Raw genomic sequence first — 17,723 nt, forward strand, 5'->3', positions numbered from 1 at the left:
GAAAAATAAAACACTGAAAAAGAAAAAAAATAAAAAACAGGTCATGTGGGTGCCAGAGGCGGCACCAGTGTTGCCTCTGGCAGAGGCGGCACTAGTGCCCAGCTTTCCAGTGTCGATTTGACCCCTCATGCAGAGGGATTTTTGTTTCAATTAAATAAACATAAATTTCTAAGTGTACCCATCACCACCAGATGAAGCCAAAAATGTTAAGGGGTTAGGATATTTATATAAATTCAAGAAAAGTAAAATAAGTTAAATGCTCAATTGGTATTAGATATTATAATTATTGGAATTTATTTTTAGTTAATTAATATTTAGTTACTATTTTGTATTAGTTGACTAAATTGAACTAAAATGTTACTAAATTTATTATATAAAATTTCTAAATTTTATAAAATAAAATAAAAACTTTGGAAAGTTTTGGATGCAAAACACAAATTTATCATATTTTTAAACACTAATTATAAAATAAAAATAAAATATTTTGAAAATCAGTTGCGGAGTAAGGGGGTTGGCAGGGCCCGACCCCCCTAAAATTGAAAAATTTACATTTAAACCATTTATAATTTATAAAATTTTAAATTAGTAATGATAAAATTACATTTTATCTCTGTAAAAATATATAATTTAATTTCACCCAAAAAATTTTCTAGCTCAGACACTGTTGAAAACTCAAAAAAGTTTAAATGAAATTTTACAATATTAAAGGGCAGTCCCTAATTCACCCCTGCCAATTAAATATCTAAAAGAAAAAATAAAATAAAAATTTATTATGAATATTTTATCGATTTTCACCGAAATAAAAATAAGTTTGATAATACATTAAACCTTTTATATTTATTAGAAGTAAAAGTTTATATAATATGTACTTATATCTATAAATATAAACTTTGAAAATTATTGTAAAATCTCATTCACCAATAAAATTCATACATTCTCTTTTGTTCTCTCAATTTTTTATTCTTTTACTTTCTTTAATATTTATTTCATAACAAAATTAAAATTATAAAAGAATATCATAGATTGAATGGTAAAAATATTTATAAATGAATCTTCCTTAGGCTTCCATTTAATCTTTAAACATATTTTATTTAAATATTTCATATAAAAAAGTAAAAAAGATAAACAAAATTTATAACTGAATTCCATTTTATTTAACTTTTCTTCAAAATAAACTATTTTTAAAGGAATCAATAAATGTAGTCAAATTTGAAAAAAATCGATTTCTGAAATATTTAGGGTAATAAATTGATTTTGGAGAGAGAAACAAAAATGCGCTCCTCTTTAGTTAGATAGTTAAATATTAATAGCTTTATCTTTTAATCTCGGGTTTAGTTCCATTCATATTCATAATTATATTTTTATTTCATGTTGTTCAAGCTTTATTTTTATTTTTAATTACTAATTTTAGTATATTAACTCATTTGGTTAGATGAGTGATTTTAAGTAAATTTAAATTCTTTTTATTTTATGTTGTTGCAAGTTTTTTATTTTAATTAATAAATTTACTATTTAAGTTTTTTTATTTTCAACTCATATTTTTAATTAATAAATCTTTTATTTATAAAATTAAATAATTATTGCAAAATCAATTTATTTTCCTAAATATTTTAGAAATTGACCCAAAATCCTAAATATATTTTTAAAATCAACACTGGTGCCGCCTCTGGCACCCACATGACTCGTTTTTTATTTTTTATTTCGTTTTCAGTTGTTTTTTTTTGTTTTCAGTGTTTTTTTTTTCACTGTTTGGCGTCAGAATTTAGGGTGGTGCCGCCTATCAGAGTGCCGTGACCACCCTGAGCATACCATTTCGGTAATTAATATTTTAGGTGTATTATTTTAGAATTTTTTTAATTTTTTATACTTGTTTAGTAAAAAACTCACAAAAAAAATTATGTTTTTTAATTGAATCTAATATTATTGGGGGGGTAAATAATGGGGCGAAAGCTCTTACAGTAACAATTTATCTAACTATGCCATTGGAAGCACAGGAACCACTAAGGTCATCTGCAAGTAAACCATGAACTTCAAGAGATGGATCCGATTTAAAATTTTATTTTATCGATTATTAGATTTTAATTACATAAACATATTATTTGTGAAATTTTAAAAACAGTTTATATGAACTAATTTAATAATTTTTATTTTTAAATACAAATAAACTTATGTTTTTACTTTATATTATTGTGTATAATTATTTATATAATATACTTTCTTAATGTGAAATGTTCAAATTTTTAATAATTTAATATATTTTAATTAATATATATAATTAATTCGTGCAAAAAAATTATACAAAATTTTTAATAATATATCTAAATTAATACATACAATTAAATCCATGGCATTGGGAAGAAACTATTCTGTATATATAATTCTCTCTCTCTAAAACTATGCTTGTAAATATAAGGTTTAAATACATCAAAGGTCCTTTTACTCTTTTAAAATTTAAACTTTAGTCCTTATATTTTAATTTTGTGACATTGAGTCCATATACTTTTTTATTTAAAAACTTGGTCTGTCTTTCAATTTTGCTATTAGAATTGATGAGGTAGCGATTATGAAAAAGAAAATATAAATTTTTTTGTCAATTTGATGCTTACTCTTTAAAAGTACATAAACAATTACGAAATGATTTAAAAATTAAAATTTATTTTTCATATTTTCAGAAAAATATAGGAATGTGAAAATTAAAAACTCATAAAAGTTTTACAAAATTATTATTTTCCTAGAAAATCATTTTAAATAATTTTAATAAATGAAAAATATGAAAACATCCAAAATTCATAAAATCTATTATTTACTCCATAAATTTAGTTAAATTGGATAAATTATATATAAAAATATTTTATGTAAATTTAATTATAAAGGATATAAAATATTAGTATAAAATAAATTTTAAATAATGATACAAACTTTGAATCGATTCAGATTAATTTTTTTTCAAAATACACTATATTAAAAGAATTTCATATAGAAGTGGACCCGTTTCCAAAAATACAAAATAATAAATTAAGTCTTGAAATTTTTATAGTGTATTTTGAACAAAAAAATTTAGAGAGCACATTTAATTTTAATTGAATCAATATAGAATTTGTATCATTATTTTAATGTTTCATATACTTTATATTTAAATTTAATTAAAATTATTTGTGGTGCATAAATTATTTGAATTAAATGTAAAAAATACTTGTTCAAATATGATTTATTATGGACTAAACAAATAATTCAAACTTTGAAGAGACTTTACTATCATTAGAAATTTTTATGGGTGAGGCCAGACCGAGGCCCTATTTAAAAAAATTTCGACTTCAAGTTCGTTTCGCCATAATAGACTATTTTTATGTTTAAAAATAATAAAAAATTATTTTATATTTAAATCTAATCATAAAAATTAAAGTTAATTTAAATTTTTTATTATTATTTTAAATAATAAAATGAGCTAAGTTTGGCCAACCCAAGATTAAAAATATGAGTCCAAATCATCTCAAAATGAGTCAGGAAAATATGAGTCCAAATCATCTCAAAATGAGTCGAACTAATTAGGCTAAGTGGGTTACAAAGCCCATGAATACCTTTTATTCAAGGAATAAATATTTTATTTTTTGAAAATTAGGCAATATTTTTGAAACAAGACCAATTGTCGAACCATTCAACTTGAGAGCCAATTGGTTGACCGGTTCGACCAATTCAAAATAAATAAGCTATTAAAAATAAAATAAAAATATTAAAATTTTATAAAAATCGATTCAATTTCAATTAAATTTTATAGTTTGGTTCAATTGGTTCACCTCTCATTGAACCGATTCCTCAGTCAGTTCTCGGTTTGGTTGGTCGGCTCAGTCTAGTTTAGATAACATTTAATTTTTATATTTTTTATATTTTAAAATTATTTTTAAATTTTAAAAAGTTTTTATTTATTTCATATTTTTAAATATATATTAAACCTTTTAATTTTTTATTTTATTTAATATATGATTTTCCTTTTAATTTTTATGTACTTTTAAGGATAAAGATTAAATTGATAAAATTGTTGAAGGTTAAAAGGTCATTTTCCTTTTATAACAGCCCCATCATTTAACTTTAACGGAAAATTAGAAAGAAAAATTAAAAAAAAACGGGACTCAATGTGTCAAAATTAAAATATAAAATTAAATTTTAAATTTTAAAAGTATAAGGACTTTTGGGATATTTAAACATAATATAAATACAGATACTGCATTTATTACACCCTAATTTTTCACTCATTTATATACCAACATCTTCCTCCTACCATCGTGCATCTTTTCTCTCTCTCGTCTCTGCAAATCAGTTTATTTTTCTTTTTATTCTCTTCTCATCTCAGTTCTCACCCACCGCCGTGTCCGCTGGTTTTTTCCGGATCTGACGCGTGTCCGGTGGTTGGATCGCGTCGACACGGGTACGGCACCCCTAATTGCCGAGTCCGGGTAACGAAGGCGAAGACAGAGTAAGCAAAGAAGACGATTTTGTGTGGGTTCGATAGCATAACATCGAACAAGCGTTGAGAGATGGCGTTGAGGCGTGCGCTTGGCTGGTCGGATGGTGAATTGATGAGATCAGATGCAAAGCCTTGTTCCAGGTTAATGAGACAGACGGCTGGCATTTTTACTGTCGGAGGAGCTCTAGGATTTTGGGTTCTCTGTAGATTGCATTACGGTCTGTTCTCTCTTCACTAGCCTTCCAAAATATTAAATATGTTCGTCACTTTGGGTGTCTGCTTATGATGTACATAAGTTCAATGTTAGTTTCTTGCTGTTCATGTATCCCGAGTTTTTATTTCATCATAAACTTCATTTTTTTTTTTAATGGTAATGTGCAGGCCCTAGAATTACTGTTCCAAGAAGTCTTCGGTGGGCTGCCTGTGGAGCTGTGTCTGTCAGCTCAGCATCTGCTTTGTTGGTTCGCCTATTCAGCCCTGAATGTGAATCCCAAAATATAGCTGCTTATGACAAAAGGAAAGAGTAGCAATAAGGATGTCTAAATTCATTGAATGACCAGTCTGTGACAGTATCTTTTGTTTTGTTGTATTGTTCTCAGATCTTTGCCACCCATATGTTTATCAATTTTCTGGTACATGAATCATAAGCATTGTAAGGGTTGCTGTTTATACGCTTTTGTGCCATTTGCTGTAAGAATAGCTCAATAGTAGCAAACATGGACCATACACAACAAATTCAAGACAATTGAAAGGGAATAACAAATGAATTGGCAGCACCAAAGTATTAACGAATCAGAGTTCATTACTTCCCACAGTTAAAACATTCATCAATCATATTTTAACATAAAACAAGCTTGAAAAGTTAAACTGTACCCTTCTTTCAATAGGGAAAGGTATGACAGGATATTGACCCTACATAACATCCTAAGACTTTCATTGTAAAGACAAGCCAAATCACTGGTGATGGATTATAAGGGGATAAAGGGGCCTAAAAACTATCAAGGTCAGCTTTGATAAAATTTAAACATGCTATGCAAAATAAAAACCTTCTGTAGCTAATTTGGTTAGGTTGTGCTCCTGGATGAGGCACGAAACAGGGTATATGAAACCTAGTGACTACCCTGCACACTCTCTGTTTCTTCATCTTCATTTCTATGTTGGTCATTCCTACCAGACTTCAGATCCTCGTGCCCAGGGATTTCCCCTAGCCTCTCCTGCAATTATCTAACTGATATTAGAAAGCAATTCTATGCAAATAGGCCTTTGGACAAGGCAGACTACAGTTCAAAATATAGAAACATACTAACAAGTTTTAATATTTTGCAAAACAAAGCAAGAGTAAATTATGACCTTGAGAGAGGCATTCTCAGCATGAAGCTGCTCATACTCGCTCTTGAGACGACTAACTTCTGATCTAAGGTTAGCATTTTCTTCCTTTAAGGCTTCAGCACGTTGAGCCAGCTCATCACATTCCGCCTGATTCAATAGTAAGCATTTAGAATCTTAGATAAACAACTCATTTGTGAGCCTCTAATGGAAGATAACCATAATAAAATCTGCAATTTCTGAAGGCTACTTCATTACCTGCTTACGCAACCTTGATCGCCGAGCAGACTCTCTGTTTGATTGCTTCCTTCTCTGTCTTTTAAGCTCTCTTTCATCCTAAATTCATAAAACCAGAAATAGTTCCAGTTACATACAACACCAAAAGAAAAAGCAATACAAAAACACATTCTTAGAATATCAGCAAGGAAAGTATGTAGCAGCTTCTTGGAGGAGAAAAACCTTAATTATAATCCAATATATTTAGTTTGAAATTTGACATTTCATGGAAAAAAGCATAGCACCACATCCAAAAGAAAATTAACTGACTCTAAGGAGATCTTGAATTTCACTATATTGTTCAGAGAGAGAAAACCTGTAACCAAAGCTGAGACTGGACATTGTCCCGTGATCCAGGGGTTACAATTCCTCCTGCAACTGGGGTTGAAGGAACCTTCGCATGCATTGCAGGAACATTAGATGAAGCAGGTGTTCCCCAGTAGTCCATCCCAATATGTAAGTTAGTAGTTGGACCAGGAACAGCTGTGGCAGCCCCAGTAGTTGATATAGGTACAATGGCCAGTGCTGTATTTGCCACTGAATGGGCTGAATTAGGACCTCCATTCTGAGGACCATGAGCTGAGCGTCCGTTCTGAGATGCTTCACCTGTATAAGAACCATTGTAGACATTCCCTCAGAAGTCAGAACAAACACAAATGGCAACAATACAGTGCAAAAAGATGTCATGTCATGTCATGTCAATAACACTAACCTTCTCCAGAATCTTTTCCGTCTCCAGACTGCAATTGCGAATCCTAAAAAAGAAGAAAATAACATTTTATAGCATAATATTGACCTGAAAAAAGGAAATTAAAGGCAATATAGGTGAATGGCTGAATTTGAATAAAAATGAAACATTTAAAGTTTTCTCATCCTTGGAAGAGTTCCAAAAGAAGCTGCAGCACATGAGGAGTTGTAATTGAGATGATTATAGAATACAGCTTTAGCATTTCTTCAATAACCTTACTCCAAAATGTTTTTCTTAGGACATACAGAAGGCTCATTAAACTTTGTTTCCCATGTAACAGATAAAAGAAATAAATCTGATCAGCAGGCAGGTTAACTCCTAGTTGCTATGAACAGCATAATTGAGAAGCTACAAGAGTACTGTGACTTCCGGAGAGAGAAAGAAGGAACCCTGGATACAGTTCCATCCAAAACAACTTATGTTGAGGATTATTCCCTTTCCCAGGCGATCAACATTATTAAATCGGGTTATTTAATAGAAAAAGAGGGATTCAAGGCAAGGCTGATCAATTGAAACAACAATCTTCACATCCACTTCAAAACCTAGAGTATACATATCCAGACTGTAGGGTAAATTAATAGCTGAGTTGGGGCAGAAAGTCAAGAAATTGCAAACTCCTGTCCTGAAATCCTACCATTCTGGCAGGGTGTTCACAACCTCCAATATAGAAGAAATACATGAGCAAATCATGTTCAAAATAATAAACTAATAAAAGGAGAAGGTCAGTTCAAAACAATAAACTAATAAATGAGGTAAGAGGCCTTGCACTCACGTTCTGGGAGTTTGCATCACTGCCTTCGCTTGTACCTTCACTTCCACTGTCAGCACTACACATGCATAACATTTATTCCACTGTCAGCTAAATTAAGTAGGGCAATAATTTTGATAGCAAGCACAAGCAAATAGTGTATGCTCAGATGAATTGATGCATTTAAAAATCCGGATATGACCTCTGATACCAACTAAAAGGCTCAAAGCAAGAACAAATAACATCGGCCTACTCAATCATCTTAAAACATGAACCTTTCAAGCCACAAAACAAACAGAACAATACGTTGATTCATGCCTTGGATGATAAATATTTCTTTTACAAACGCCTTTCTAAACTTTCTAACACTTCATACACCATAAATGAAGAGAGAAACATGGGAGATTTATTGAGGATGGAGCTAAAGGAGAGAGCTTCTTCAATAAAGGACTGTCTTGACTTCTCAATGAACCCAATTGCAATTGCTTTGTTTCATAGGCCCTTTTTTATATTACTCAGTTCTATTAAATTTCTCCATAAGACTATATATGCAGGTCAAGAATAACCCCCTCCCCAAGCAATTGATGTGAGAAATAGTCCTTGTAACTAGCAATAGCACAAACTAACGACCAAAAACTATACAATAACTGCAAGACCGTTTCTTTGCTGCATACCTTTTAGAGTAACCTCCATTAGCAGAAGCTCCTGATGTTTTACCAAGATTATTGTTCTTTCCGGTAATCATGTTCAAACTGCCTAAACTCCCTTTTGATCTTTTAATTGGCAACTTTTCTTTCACTTCAGGAGGTTTGCCATCCATTTCCATGCTCCCGGGAGTATTTCCCTGCATAAAATCTCTAGAGTCAATCCTTTGGAAGCATGGACATAAAGGCAAACCTTTCCAGAAAACTAATCATAAGACAAAGTAAGATGAACTGCTTACTGAAGCCTCAGCAATGCCATTAGGAGAAGGCATAGCAAAAGGACTAAAAGGATAAGATCCCTGTCAAAGATTAGAACATGTCAAAAAGATGGCTCCAAGTCTGGAGATATTGTGACATTAGAAATAAAATCTAAGAACATTGGAAAAAAACATACTGGAGGAAGGGATGGATGAGCATATATTCCACCGTGAGGATACATTGCAACATAAGGATGTGGTGGGGTACCATATGGAGGCATAATATGCTGCAACAAAGAAAGAATTACATTAAAGCTTTACAAACCAGTACATTAAGTCATTAAATCTTAATAGAGCTAATCATGCCACCAGATCTTAAAGCTCTTAACAAATGAAAGAGAGAAAGTTTAACTATCACAACAATGAATCATTCTAAGAGAAATCATAAGTACCTGAACTCCCCACATATATGGGGGAGCTTGGGGACTTGACGCCAAGAACCCATGTGGAGGAATGGGAGAATATGCCTGTTAGGAAACAACAATCCACACGTAATTATTTGAATTACATGTGAAACTTAATAAAGCAATGAAACTAAAGATCTTATCTAACAAACCTGAAACCCAGACCAATCGGCATTTACTGAACCCGAGTTAGTGGTCGATGACGGCTCCTGAAAAACAAGAAAATCATTAAAAGGTACAGGGGAAAAAAACCAAAACTTTCAAACAACAATAAAATTATACCTGCGTGGTAATAGCAGGCGGCGTCTTTGGCTCCTTCTCTTTTGCAGCTTTATCCATCTCACTGCTTCCCATTCTCTATATCCAGCAACCAACTTCTAAAAGCCCCTCAAACCATCCTACAACTAAAATACATACTTCAATAACAATACGGCAGTATGCACCTTTTTCGTCACTATATAGTATATTCATTCAAAACAATGCAATTTATTTAACCCTAAACTAATTTTAGCAAAAAATTATAACGAATATTAACACTGAAGCTTTGCATTTAAAAAACCTATAAAATGCACATAGTGATTTCTTTAGCCCCAATCACAAATATTACGGTTTATACAGTAGCTTAGTCTGCTATGAAGCAGTTAGTTAGAGTTAGTTGGTGAGCTAAGTTGTTAGCTGGTAGGTTAGCTTAGCTGGAACTAATTTCTGCTTGTATATATGTTACAGTCTACTTCATTTTCATAACTTAATGAATATTACACAGAAATTCTCTCAAGTCATTTTCTCGGCAACCAAACAGCTCATTTTGTGGATTCTAGCTGATTCAGAAGTTCGCTCAAATCTCTCGATTGCAGCAAGAAATTTCCCCCATTCGCATTACAAACAATTAAATGGTTAAAAACAACTATGTTCAAATATCATCTCTTTTTTTCCTGTATTTTTTCAGTAAACAAGCAAATATCATTAAAGAGAAAGAGGTAACATGTATCCAGCAGAAAACAGAAACAAACATTTAAAAAATAAATAAATTTGCTGTTGACTAGTTTACAAAATAATTAAACAAACAAAAAGGTAATAAATTTAAATTTTGAATTACCACTCGAAGAACAAACCAAATTGAAATGAAACCCAAGCCTGATCCACTGAATAGATGCAAAATTTCGGAAGCTAAGGAGGTTGAAATTGAATTAAGATGGGTGGGGGAGAAAGGCACAGATGTCAATTTGGGGGAAAATAATTAGGGCACGATTGGGAGACTAAAAGTCTAATTTGCCCGTGTTTCTTTCTTCTTTTATCCCGATGGGAAAATGTAAAGGTTGGGGTTTGATTTTAGGGATTGTTAAATTGTATTTTGGGGGTGGAAATGGAATCGAAAAGGGAGAAAGGTTCACGGAGTAATTCTGTAACTCGCCGTACTGTAGTCTATTTCTCCTCTCTATTTTTCCTGACCCAGCGAAATTTCTGTTTTGTCCTTCAAGCAGTTAATGTGGCGTTTTTCACTTGGATTTGTTTAACTGAAACGTGAAAACAGCTCTTGCAAAATTATTTTTGAAAAATATTTGGTTTTTTTTTTTATGTTGCTTTGATTCAATAAGATGTTTTGAAAGTTATTTTCAAGAAAAATACAATAAAAATTAGATTTATTATTGGCAACGAAAATTTATATTATAATAGTACTTAATAACAACCAATGTTTAGTTAAAATTTAAAATTTACAAAATATAATCTTGTAAAACTGGAAAGAGTTGTAAACTTTTAACACTCTAACACTAAAAGTTATTTTTGAGGTCACGACTTTGCTCCTATTTTGACAATTTAACATTTTGGTATCTATTTATACACACAAATGACTTCTTTCAACCTATTACAAATATTATACTTTTCAACCATATCAAACAAACTCAATTCAAGCATATAATTACCTAAACCAACCACTCAACATTATAAAGTTCAACCTTTCAAACTTAAGGCATGATCAATTCCATATCAACTATACATATCTAAAGCAAACCATTTGCTAATTCAAACACTGTCATATTAGTACAATTTGAAAGTTCAACACTTAAATGGTTACAACATGAAGCACACAAAACTTACATTCAATTACATCTCATACTTATCATTCAATTATATCATTTCTCAAGTCATTTAGCAACTTAGCCATTCCAACTATCATAATTGCAATCTTTAATATGTAAAACCATACAAATTAAGGTTATTACACCTTCTAGCATCACACAAGTCCAAGACATGCATCATTTAGACCACATATTAAAACTATTTCACTAGTTTAACCATTATCACATTAACACAAAGTCATTAACTCAAATTGATCATTTGAACAACAAAGATCATTATGTACATGTCACAATGTCTAGACTCAGAATGAATATATATCTACTGTATTTTGATAGTGTGTATTCCTCTGTTGATCTAGCTCAACAAGTTCCACAATATGTCAATCTATAAGGGAAGAAAAACAACTAGAGTAAGCATACCAATGCTTAATAAGTTCAAAATGGAATTATCATACTTACCTTGGTCAATAAAAGTATGATATCCACTAATCATTTTGACATTCAACTTGGGTATCCTTGGCACATATTAGCATAACTAGACACATATCAACATAACCAATCAAGTATGTTAGTCATCTTTATATATCATGAGTAATATTACTAACATTAAGGAAATCACATGTCATGTGTCAAGCTATGAGTATATATTATTTCATTTCCAATTCATTTTCAAGTTTTCTATTTCAATTTAATTGATTATCATCCTCTAGAACTATAGTAAAACTGACTTGGATACATAGGTAATTAGTTGCTCACACAAGTTGACTTATATTAGGTTACCCGTCCAAGATAAACCTAGATCACATATAACCCAAGAATCTATAAAAATGTTAGACCTCGTTATAACCTAAAATATCCTCGATCAAGGGCGTGTATAATCCTATTAGAATGCCAAACGTATTATAACATTTTACTAAGTTCACACGAACATCATTTCCATATATACATCATTACCAATCTTTGTACCAGATCACATAATTCATTTGCATGTCCTGTAATTAATCAATTTTCATATTTGTACCTTGAACTATTGCATATTAACCAATATTCACATGTCATTTCAATTCAATCCATAATTAGCCATACATGCCAAATTCAATAGAATTCTAATTATATCTAACTATTTATTATGTAAAATCAAACACAAAATCACATACACCATAAAATAAACATTTTCACACTATACCATGATATGCATGATTTTATATAATTCTATTTTTTATTCCCTCATATTTTATATTTTATTCAATTTAGTCTCTAAAATCGGAATAAGCATAACTTTCAGTTTCTAGCTTCAAATTAAAATATAATTTTATACATTCTCATTAGGAATCTTATATTTTCTATTTCTAAATAATTTCATGAGAAGTTTTGCATTTATTCAATTTGGCCTCTAATGTTACAAAGTTACAATAAGCTAAATTAACTCTAAAATCTAATCTTTTTCATATTTTAAATTTAAAATCTATCAATTACAAGACTAATTATTCAAGAAATCAACAATGAAAACTTTCTAAAACTTTAACGGTTTTTCAAATTAGTACATTGGTTAACTAAATCAAGCTCTCATGACCTTAAATCTATAAAAATTACAAGAAAATGACTTGAATTTACCACTTAATTGATAGTCGAATGTTTTCAAAACTTGAAAGGGTTTTATTCTTGCTTCAACTATGGTAGACGGTGAATGGAGAAGAAAATGTGCATTTTTTTTTGCCACTAACTTTGGCTTTTATACCTGATTTAAAAGTTAATTACTCTAACTTAATTAATTAAATCTTATTTATTTTGCTTAATCATTCACTAATCAAACTTTAAGGAAACTTCCACTATCTTTCAATTAAAAATGGTTTAATTGTCATTTTGTATCTTTGACTAATTGCTATTTAAATCCTTAAGCCATTGGTTAATTAAGAACTTATACCGATTGATTTTTACAATTTAATCTCTAAACCTTAATTAACTATTAATTCAAAAAAATACTAGACAAATCTTTAATATATTTTCATATTAACTCTGTAAATATTCTTATTTAATATTTACGATTCATTTTACGAAAATGAGTTTACAAGCTGTATTTTTCGTTACTATTGAAAATTGAGTTGTTACAAGACAAATACTTAGTTGATAACAAAATGATCCTTCTAAATACAAAATATGTGGAGAATTAAAAATTTGTGATATGAAAACAAGTTTAAAATTGCAAGCCTCTACCAAGTGAGCATTTATGTGTCTTGACAAACATTTTGAGAGGTTTCATACAAAACTAGATTATTATATAACATATATTTATAAAAGAAAAATAAAAATAAAAATTGTTTTGATTAAAATAGTAAAATTAAGGTTATGATGTTCATGGTTTTCATGTTCAAATATCATAATATGTAATTATTTTTTAGATTTATTTAATACAAAAAATAAAATATCCTTACAATTATATTTAAGGATAATGGTAAAAAAATCTCATATATTTTATAAAATTTTCAATGTGGTACTTGTAGTTTTAATTCTTCGATTTGATATATGTTTTTGTTTCTTCTAACTTGTTGGTATTCTATTGTAACAATGTTAAATTATGACATAATAAGACACATGGCTTACTAAAAGAGCGACACATGACACTGTAGGCCACACTAAAAAAGCAAAACAGATAGGAAACAGACACTTGATAAAAGTTTTACCTTTTATTTTTAGTCAAAATTATTTAAAAACATAAATAAAAAAGAACCTCATTTCTACTCTCATGCTCTCACGGTTCTTTTAAGGGTAAAGTACACTAACAGTCACTTAACTTTGATTTCAATAATAAAATAATCACTCAAATTTCAACTCAATCACTCAACTTTAGAAAAATAACAAATCAGTCATAGTAACCATTTTCCGTTATAGACATAATGGAGAGTTGACTTGTCATTTAACCACAACGTTAGAGTGCTTGTTGTCATTTAGACGACCCCAATTTAAGAATCCTAGCTGGACAATAGAAATATAAGAAGAAGAAGAAGAAGAAGAAGAAAGAAGAGAAGAAATAGAAATGCCATCCAATCCCTCACTCTTAGAAACCAATTGTCGTCGTCCACGTTTTCTTGTCTTCTCCTTTCGCATCATCCAAAAATCTTTCCTTTATTAACTATAATCCAATCCCTCACTCTCTTTGAAATCTCCACCTTTTTCTTCTGAATATTTTTTCTTCCCATGGCTTCCTCCACGGTTTCAGTCGATGTTGTTGTCTCTACCCCTTCTTTTCTTTCTGATCAGAGAACATGCGTTAGATTTTTAGAATTTCGTGGTCTCAAGATTAAAACTAGGTCGACGTCACTGACTCAATCAACTAGATCGGTAATTCAAGATCCATGTTGAGTTAGACTTGTTATTTGTGAGACTTAGAACACCACCATTGATGGTGAGTTTCATTTGTTTTCGATATAAATTGATTTGTTTCTTCTGTTTTAATTATTTTTCTTATGATTTTCTTTTTTTAGTTTGATTAGTTTCTTGGAAAATGAAAGAAAATGGAAGGAAATAGAAATGATTATTGAGCATAAATGAAAAGGAAATTAGGTTGTTGGTTGCTTAGGGAAATGAAAATAATTATGAGAAGAGGAGGAAGAAGAATAAGAGAAAACAAAGGTGGCAGGCAGAGGTATGGCAATAATGGGGGTCAGCGACCTTAAAAATGCCATAGGTTTTGTTTGGAAATTTTCTACTTTTTTATGGTTAGCTGAAGAATAAGAAGAGGAGAAAAAAAAAAAAGAAGACCCTTTTGCTCCTCATGTCCAACGTGACAAGTTAATTAGCCACGTTAGCTACTTTACCGACCATGTTACCTATTTCGTTAGGCCTATAGTATAAAATGTTAGTGTGTGACTGATTTGTTATTTTTCTAAAGTTGAGTGACTAAGTTGAAAGTTGAGTGATTGTTTTGTTAGTGAAATCAAGGTTAAATGATTGTTGGTGTACTTTACCATTCTTTTAATTAATAGAAGAAATATTCTTAAACTAAAAATATCATTCATAGTGAAATAATCAAATCCAAAAATAAAATTATTAATTAAAAATCCAAAGTCAACTAAGTTTTATAGAATAAGTACAGAATCGAAGCAAAGCAAACAAATCCAAAACTAGAATTAATTTGTAAAATATTTGTACTAATTTAATACCTTCTTCAAACTTGAATCCAAATTTTGAAATATACACTATTTAAAATAAGGAATTTCAAACCCTAAATTCTAATTTTGAACTTTAATGTTTAGAAACCCTTTCCCCTTTTGAACTCAACTTTTTTTTTTAAATATTTTAAAATCAACTTTGAACCATACCTAAAAAACCATCATCATTGATGGAAAGCACTATCTTCTTAGTGTCCTAATTGTGGATTTGAAGTTAGATTTCCTAGACTGAGTCAAAACCATAAAAAAGTAGAAAAATCACAGAAGGAAGAAACCATCACCTTCCATTTACGGGTTCTTTACGTTTTGACCCTTAGATCCACGATCCCAACGGTGTTAAGTCAACCTATGGTGAGACGAAAAACATGCCTCAAACTCACGACCATCCAATGCCGAAGCTACGAGATCAGTGAAAAAGGAGTCAAGGCATTGGTTCAAGTTTTGGGAATTTTAAAAGGTGATTTAAAAAATCTTAACCATAAAAGTTGAAGAGGAGAAAGTAGGTTATTGTTTGTTGTTGTCATTGGTCTAAGAAATGTAAAAGTATAGTGGAGTGACAACATTAGCTTATGAAAACTTTTTAACCTGTTTCTCCAAATTTGTAAAAGAAAAGGTATAAAAAGGAAAAAAAATGTTATAGTAGGATAAAAGGAAAAAAAATATTTAATATTTTTGACTAAAAAAGGAAACGATTTTTTTTTTGCAAATACCTTTTTCATGCCTGTTTAGCTTTTAAGATATGGCCCACACACTGCCCACGCACCTTTTCAATTGTCCACGTGTCCATTTAAACATAATTTAACACTATTAGACTGAAGTATCAGAAAGTTAGATGAGAAAAAATACAAGTATCAAATAAAACAAATTAAAAATATAAGTATCAATGGCTAGTTCTCTCTGCGAAGGTGTTGGGTCTGAATATTCCTCTGCGGAAGGATTGATTACCAAGAAAGTTCATTTTACGAGCAAATCTGAGGGCTTGAGTAAGGCTATGCTAGTGGATTGATCACCAAATTTTGATTAAGGAGTGGTTTTAAAAATCTTAGGATGTAATATAGGGTATTCGATGTTGCAGAACAAAATCTATAGCCATTAGAAACCTTCTTCACCATTTCAATTTATGGATATTGAAAACGAGTATTTTTTTACTAGATTTCAAAGTAAGAGTAATTCTAATAAAGTGCTCTCTAAAGGCCCCTGGATTATTTACGGGTAGTATTTATCGGTGCAGCCTTGGACGATGAGTTTCAACCCTACATAACCTTTTTTTAGTACGGTGATGTTATGGATTAGGTTTCCTTGTTTATGTGTTATATGTACAAAATAAAGATACAATTAGAAATTGAGGGAATGGTTGGGACAGTTGTAAAACTAGATATGAATACTGATAGTAGTGTAATAGGGCATTTTGCTCGCATGGCCGTATATGTCAATTTGGACAAGCTTCTGGTCTTCCAAGTTTTGATCAACGATACCCTTTAGCAAGTCGAATATGAGTTTTTGTCAACAGTTTTTTTGGATGTGGGAGGTATAGGCATGTGAAGGAGGCTTTCCTGAATAAAGCATTTGACCCTAATATTGAAAAGGAGACTCTGCCGTCTATTTCGATGCTGGTGGATTCGATGATTGGCCAATGAAGGCAAAAGGCAGGTAAGTGGGTCCTATAGGCCTTGGATGCTTGTAAAGAGGAATTCATGACGTAAATCGAGGGAGCTCAGGGTGATTGGAGTGGGAAATTTGGTGAGAAAATTTGAAGGTTCCCTATTTAATGCTTTGATTTACTTAGGTAAGGATATGGATGAGCTTGGTGATGAAGATAAGAATTTGGAGGGCACAACTAGTAAAGGGAAAAAAACCTTAGCAGAAGATTCACAAAGAGATGTTATAAATTTGGGTTAAATGGGCATTGTGGGTCGTGAGGCCCAGATTGGGTAACATAATAAGTTAGGTCTTAAGGGTAATGTTGGCCCATCAGGCCAATTGGAAAAAGGAAGCCTTGTTATAATCGGGTTTTTAGGATCAAAGGGGGTTGTAACTTTAATGAATAATCGGGGTAAATAAACATTACAGGGTAATGAATCAATGAAGTTTTTATTGGCCAAACAATCAGCCCAAAGCTCTGAACCGAATAATGCTATTAAGGGAGTGAACCCATATTTGTTGAATCAAGTTGTGGAGGTCGATAGGAGTCATCATGCCCAACTAGTTGATGTTGATGAAATCGTTGGTGAAGAATTTCCCGATACGATTGGTATTACTGCGGTGGTGAGAGCTGGTTCCTGTTTGATTACTAGTATTCAATTGGCGACAACCCATTTTAATCCTATTTTAGAAGGGCCAATAGAGTATGTGATTTTAATGTTAGAGGGTAGTATTAACCTCGGAAACATACAATAGTCACCTTTAAGGAAAATAAAAAATAAAAATTCTTGTAAACCGGCAAATAGAGATTTGGTGGTGGGCTTAGGCAGGGATTCTTTTCAAAGTTCTGGGCAAAATTCTGGGGAAAATTGAGGCTTGGTCAGAATGGGAGGAAGTTAAATAAAACAAT

The 17,723-nt window shown here is 31.0% G+C and overlaps 2 protein-coding genes across 4 annotated transcripts; one reads left to right on the forward strand and one right to left on the reverse strand.

The window, feature by feature from the left end:
* Positions 1-4,238: 4,238 nt before the first annotated feature.
* Positions 4,239-5,159, forward strand: LOC108469943 (uncharacterized). The gene is made up of 2 exons (XM_017771075.2): positions 4,239-4,680; positions 4,844-5,159. Exons 1-2 carry the CDS (start codon positions 4,533-4,535, stop codon positions 4,987-4,989), a joined length of 294 nt encoding a protein of 97 aa, XP_017626564.1. The 5' UTR covers positions 4,239-4,532; the 3' UTR covers positions 4,990-5,159.
* Positions 5,160-5,246: 87 nt separating this feature from the next.
* LOC108469942 (bZIP transcription factor 16) lies at positions 5,247-10,410 on the reverse strand. 3 transcript variants are annotated; one of them, XM_053031945.1, is made up of 13 exons: positions 10,038-10,410; positions 9,208-9,329; positions 9,078-9,134; positions 8,914-8,988; positions 8,659-8,748; positions 8,504-8,563; positions 8,235-8,404; positions 7,585-7,639; positions 6,777-6,819; positions 6,381-6,670; positions 6,047-6,124; positions 5,813-5,938; positions 5,247-5,676 (listed from the first exon to the last, which is right to left on the reverse strand). In XM_053031945.1, the coding sequence occupies exons 2-13, from the start codon at positions 9,277-9,279 to the stop codon at positions 5,572-5,574; spliced, it is 1,221 nt and encodes a 406-aa protein (XP_052887905.1). In that variant the 5' UTR covers positions 9,280-9,329; positions 10,038-10,410; the 3' UTR covers positions 5,247-5,571. The 3 variants fall into 3 exon arrangements, with proteins under 3 accessions (XP_052887905.1, XP_017626563.1, XP_017626562.1); XM_017771074.2 differs by having other exon boundaries at positions 9,208-9,323; positions 10,022-10,410; XM_017771073.2 differs by having other exon boundaries at positions 10,022-10,410.
* Between the last annotated feature and the right edge of the window lie 7,313 nt (positions 10,411-17,723).

This window comes from Gossypium arboreum, chromosome 8 (genome assembly GCF_025698485.1).
Source record: "Gossypium arboreum isolate Shixiya-1 chromosome 8, ASM2569848v2, whole genome shotgun sequence".
NCBI lineage: Eukaryota > Viridiplantae > Streptophyta > Magnoliopsida > Malvales > Malvaceae > Gossypium > Gossypium arboreum.